Below are 6,000 nucleotides of genomic sequence, written 5' to 3' on the forward strand. Positions count from 1 at the left end.
GGGAGTTTCCCTTGTTGCTGGCCCAGAGTCCTGGGTGGAGAGGTGAGGACAGCTGTGGAAGAGGCCAGAATGTAACGCAGAGTGAAGAGTAATGACATAAAGCGTCTCGAAGTCTCTGATGGCCTTTGTGGGCAATGGAATGACCTTAATCTGGGCTCCAGCCACTTTTCTGCCAATGCCTGCCTTGCCCCCATCTGCTCTTTGCATCATGTTGCCGTGACGACTGTGGAAGGAATAGGAAGCACCAAGTCGAGGCTGCATCCTGTGCAGGTAACTGGAGGGAACGGAATCTTGTGCCAGGGCTGCAGACTTGCTTTGGGATGGGAAGCTGAGTGTCACTGCCTAGCCAGGAGGCTCTGTGGCCCGGCCACCTCTCCATTCTCCTCTGGGGGTGGTGAGGTGGAAGGATGAGGCCCCAGGTCTGAAGCTCCCTCCTGTGGCCATTGCATGACCCCGAGGGGACCACAGGGCCAGCCAGATGTGGTGGACAGGGCAGTCCGGGTATACCAGCCTCAGAGGGGGAAGAGGTGAGGGACCTCCCCACCCAGCCCCCCGAGTGTGCTTAGGAAACCCCTGCCATCTCAAATTCAAGATTCCAAAAGCTCTGTGCTCTTGATTAAAAAGTCGGCCTATTCATCAACTGATGAATAGATCAAGGAGATGTGGTTTATATATACAACGGAATACTACACAGCAACGAGAAGGAATGAAATCTGGCCATTTGTAGTAATGTGGATGGAACTTGAGGGTGTTATGCTAAGTGAAATAAGTCAGGCAGAGAAGGACAGATACCATACGTTTTCACTTATAAGTGGAACAGGAGAAACTTAACAGAGGACAACGTGGGAGGCAAGGGGAAAATAGTTGGGGAGAGGGCGGGAGGCAAACCATGAGAGACTCTTCAATACTGAGAAGAAACTGAGGGCTGATGGGGGTGGGGGAAAGGGGAAGTGAGGTGATGGGCATGGAGGAGGCCACTTGTTGGGATGAGCACTGGGTGTTATATGGAAACCAACTTGACAATAAAACTATAAAAGAAAGAAAAAGCCTGCTTCTCCCCTGCTCCTGCTCCCTCGAATGGTAATTCCATTGCTCTTCTCATACCCCACCTGCAGGTAATACAGATGGGGGCTACAGTACCTCTATCTTCACTAACATGGAGGTTAGTAAGGGCTTAATAAAAAGAATAGAGGCATCTGAATGTCTGATGAAGGCTTTTTTCCTGATGGAATCAGGCCACGTGGCAATGGATTAAAATTAGGTCCAAAGAGCAGACAGTAATCTGGGAGGTTTTATGGAGAGAATCCAATCTTTTGGGCAACATGGAAAGAAATGAGAGCAGAGCACTGTGGGAAGGAAAGACCATTGTTTCCAGAGCTCTGTGTGGGGAAACTGATGCAGGGGTCTTCTGGACATTGTAGTCACAGAAGGTGCCAGAGGCAGGCCCTCTGGCCATTGGAGGAGACAAGTTGCTCAGATCGTGCCTTTCTTGGTCACCTTATGTGAATGTAGGGCCAGGGCCTCTGCTGAGTAAGCTGGCTGTATGCGCAGGGAAGGGTGTCCTGACCAGTCACATGAGGTCACAGCGGTGATGCTTCACCTTTATGGCCTCCTTTCTTAGGTAGCAAGAGGGGAAATCATTAAACTTGTCCAACCTGCAGGAGATGTTGGAGGGTTAATTCGGGCTTGTAATTTTCTTTGAAACAAGCAGATGAAAGAACAGTTTCAACGCAGGGATCATATCTGAACAGTCAGCTAAAACCCTCCATTTCCAGTGGTACAGATTCTTATTCCCAATGCACTTATTTTGGCCCCAAGTAAGTTGTAGAGCCAGATTCCACTTCTCCTTTTCCATTGGCTTTTCTCGTGGTTCCTATGATACTATGCTTTGCTGATTTCCTCCTACCTCCCAAGTTGGTCCTGTGCTGGCTCCCCACTGATGGAGCTCCTGGTGGCTGCAGTGTCCCCCTGGCTGGGCCTGGCCCCTTCTTCTCTCCCCCTGCACGATCCCCCTGGGTGAGTTCAGTACCATCAATGTGCGAAGAGCACTCACATTTACATCTTCAGCTTTGACCTCTCCTCAGAGGTTAGATTCATATTTCCAACTGCCTACTTGACATCACTATGTGGATGTCTAATCTCAAACTTAATGAATCCCATTCGTCCCCTGACTTCTTTTTCCCCATCTGAGTCAATGGGAAAAGCATCTGCCTACTTGCTCGAGACAAAAACCCAGGAGTCACCTGTGATTCCTTCTCTCCTACCAGTCCATCCAGAAGTGGTGTCTACTTGACTTCCAAACCCTAGGATGACTTCTTCATCTTCTCTCAGTGTTCTCAATAACCACTTGGTCTGAGCCACCGTCCCCTCTTGCCTGGACCACTATCATGTCCTGGTCCCTGTTTCTACTCTTGTCTCCTGTAACCCATTTCCTACGCGGAGCTAGAATGTTTCTTAACAAAACATAATTATATGATATATGCTCTTCCCTGATCCAAATCACATCATTAAATTACACTCAAAAGTCACTTCTTCAGAGGGGCTGTTTATGACCACTCTGAGTAAGCCACTGGTCACTCTGGGTCCAGACATCTTGTACTAATCTCTACATAGCATTGGTCTCCATCTGGAATTTTCTTATCTCCTTTATCAGTTTCAGTTACTAACTTCATTTGCCTGGAGACCTTATCTTTCTTCACTGCTCTGTCTCCAGTGCCCTTACCATGTCTGGCACATAATAGGCTCTCAGCAAATGTTTACAGAATGGATGAACATATATGCTAGGCACTGGAAATACTGGAAATAGCAGTTTTACTTAACATACGTACCAAGAGAGACTCCCAAAAGACATAATGATAATAATAATATAGATTTGGAGAATCTCCTTGTACTAAAATTCTTGCATAAAAATCTACATGGTAAATTTCCAAATTCTTATGTCCCCACTGGACTTCAATGGTTTCTTTCACTTAGGAATGTAGTGGTATTCCAGTTTGGAAAAAAATGTGTTCAGCTGGGTTTCTTTTTAATCTTTTACAATGTTTATGTATTTACTAAAAATTTTTAAAATGTTTATTTACTTTTGAGAGAGACAGAGTAAGAGTGAGGGAGGGGCAGAGAGACAGGGGAGACACAAAATCCAAAGCAGGCTCCATGCTCTGAGCTATCAGCACAGAGCCCAACACGGGGCTCAAACTCATAAATTGTGAGATCATGACCTGAGCCGAAGTTGGAGGCCCAACAAACTGAGCCATTCAGGTGCCCCAAATGTTTACTTATTTTTGAGAGAGAGACAGAGACAGAATGTGAGATGGGCGGTGGGACAGAGAGAGAAACACAGAATCTGAAGCAGGCTTTGGGCTGTTAGCAAAGAGCCTGATGCAAGGCTCAAACTCACGAACCATGAGATCATGACCTGAGCTGAAGTTGGACGCTTAATTGACTGAGCCACTCAGGTGCCCCATGTTCATCTCATTCTTAATAAATGTTGATTGGGTTGGATTGAGGGCTAGTGTATTAAAAGAATGTGACACAGGCTTCCATTCTTGGCTAAATCTTTTAAATCTCTGGGCCTGCTACCTCCTCTATTCAATGCAGAGAATGGAGGATGAGAAGCTCTTCTGGTTCTAATAGTCATTATCTTTGAAGAGACTTTTCTGTGAGTAACTAGCATTGACTGACTACCTTTTATGTGCTGGGTATAATAATGCTGAATGTAATGTGAGTTATCTCATTAAACCCTCACCACAGCTCGGAGGTAAGTACTAGGGTGCTCGTCATGATGCAGATGAGGAGCCTATGGTTCCAGAGAGGGTTGGAAACCTGGCCAAGGCCACAGTCGGCACTGAGACCGACTTTGTGAAGTGACTGCTACCCCACTCAGCCTATCAGAATGGGCTGGCTTCAGATGAGTCAATAAGAGAGCATGAGAGCAGTTCTGCCATGTGTATGTCTATGTCATCTGTCCCTTTTAGGAGAGAATTGCCAAAAGCCATGGCTCCCAGTGTGGGTTCTGCACCCCTGGCATCGTCATGAGCATGTACACACTGCTCCGGAACCAGCCTGAGCCCACCATTGAGGAGATCGAGGATGCCTTCCAAGGTATGGGTCTGGGGGCACAGCCAAAGAGGTGGAATGGCAGCCGGGGCTATAGAGTTTAGGGAGGGGCCAGAGTAGAAGCCAGGGATGGGCCAGTAGGTCGAGGAAAGGCTTTCAGAGGAACGGTGCAGGTACCCCAACATGGTGGCTAAGGTCTGCTGGGAGATTAACCCTCTGAGTTTGAAGAACATTCGCATGGTCTGGAGACCTCCTGGGGTCTCTGCCCTAGTGTTCATCTCCCAAGGTATCTCCAGCTCTAGGGCTAGGCACTGCCTAGTTGGCACAGGAGGAGATCATTTGGGAAAATCCACAGAGGCTAGTCACGTGGCTTCCTATCTTCTCTGCTTTTACTAGACAAGAGTCTGCAAAGGCCACATAATGAGGAAGGTGGCTGTGATTCTGAGCTTTGGGCAGGAACTGGCTTCCCACTTTGCCGTTGGTGAATGGGCCCCAGACCCTGGCAAGGTGTCTGTTCCTCTGAATTGAACAGAGAAGACTTGCTTCCCTTTACCATTTCAGTTCATCATCTACTTGAGCAGTTGTATTGAATCCTATCCTATGTCAGGCACGATACAAGGTACAGGGGACACAGGGAAGTCCCAGGGGAAGAAATATGGTCTCTATGCTCAAGGAGTTTGCAGTCTGAATGGGAAGGGAGTTTCTAATGTGGTTTGATAAACTCATTGATAAGGCCATGACCAGGCACCGGGGGAGTGCTCAGAAGACACACCTGATTCAGTCTGAGTAGTCTGGGAAGGCTTTCTGGAAGAAGTGATAGATGGTTTGAAGTCAGGAATACGAGGAAGAGGACAGGGTATTCCAGGCAGAGAAAACAGAATATGTAAGCTGAGCATCCAGTGGAGTCAGGAGCAAAGTCACAAGCCCTTTCCTGACAGAGGGGCCCGTGCTGACAATGCAGCTTTTTCCCTTGGCCCACAGGAAACCTGTGTCGCTGCACAGGCTACAGGCCCATCCTCCAGGGCTTCCGGACCTTTGCCAGGGTAAGTGGGGGCTCCGGGACAGCTCCTAAAGCCGCAACACTCAACAATCACAGTTGGGAGGGATCCAAGGGCCCCTGGAAGGAAGAGGAGACAGGTAGGAGGGCCAGCTGGCCGATCGTCCTGCTGTGGATCCCTGGCATGGGCGTTGGACTCTGCCATCCCTATTCAGTGCTCATCAATAGCATGAGGACTTTCCTCCAGGGAAGGTCGGTTCCTGGAAAAGGCACGCAGCCCAAGCCCTACCTTCCTCCAGGGCATTCGGGTCTGTCTGTGCTCCTGTGGCAACCCAGCCCAGCCTGGCAGCTGTGTGTCTCCTCCTTTCCTCTCTGAGCTGCTTGTTGGCTCTCTGTGGGGCTTATAAAACTGCTAATGAGACCTCCAGACAGTTTGTGAATCCCCGCAGTATTTGTATACCTCGGAGGAGAAGCGGAGGGCTGGATGTGCAAGCACGGATTGCATAAACGGGACACACACCTGACAACTGCCAGGTGGGCGACAGAGGGCTGGCCCCTTCCTTCTTGGGGTCTCTCCCCTGCTTCTACCTGATTCCCCACCTGGGTCAAGTTGACCCTGACACCAATCAAAAGTTCTCATCTGAATTTGATTCTGGGGTGAGGGCGGAGTCAGATGCCTTTCACTGACCTTTGAGGTTGTTATATTAGGAAAAGGAGTATTGTTTCCAGAGAGCACAAAGGGTGGAGACACAGACAGAGCCTATAGGGAGGGAAAGCAGCACACTCAGCTAAATGCATTTGAGGACAAAGAACGAGGAGGTGCAGATTTAAATGAAAATGATCTAAAGCACAGACTTGGAGCCAGTAAACCTAGGTTCAAATCCCATTCCCTCACTTAATGGATGTATGACCTTGGGCAAATTTCTTTGTTTCTAAAATGGGGATTT

At 48.5% G+C, this 6,000-nt stretch overlaps 1 protein-coding gene across 3 annotated transcripts in view; it reads left to right on the top strand.

The window, feature by feature from the left end:
* LOC120227286 (xanthine dehydrogenase/oxidase-like) overlaps positions 1-5,920 on the top strand; it is an 83,854-nt gene extending 77,934 nt beyond the window's left edge. For 2 of the 3 annotated variants that reach the window (XM_039225426.1, XM_039225424.1), the window contains exons 5-7: positions 162-270; positions 3,975-4,101; positions 5,038-5,920. In XM_039225426.1, coding sequence (XP_039081357.1) covers positions 162-270; positions 3,975-4,101; positions 5,038-5,429 — 628 coding nt within the window. In that variant the 3' untranslated portion in view covers positions 5,430-5,920. The remainder of the gene's footprint in view (positions 1-161; positions 271-3,974; positions 4,102-5,037) is intronic. The other variant, XM_039225423.1, reaches the window with a different exon arrangement.
* Positions 5,921-6,000: the final 80 nt, after the last annotated feature.

This window comes from Hyaena hyaena, unplaced genomic scaffold, assembly GCF_003009895.1.
Source record: "Hyaena hyaena isolate Hyena2069 unplaced genomic scaffold, ASM300989v1 scaffold_2251, whole genome shotgun sequence".
In the NCBI taxonomy this organism is placed as follows: Eukaryota; Metazoa; Chordata; class Mammalia; order Carnivora; family Hyaenidae; genus Hyaena; species Hyaena hyaena.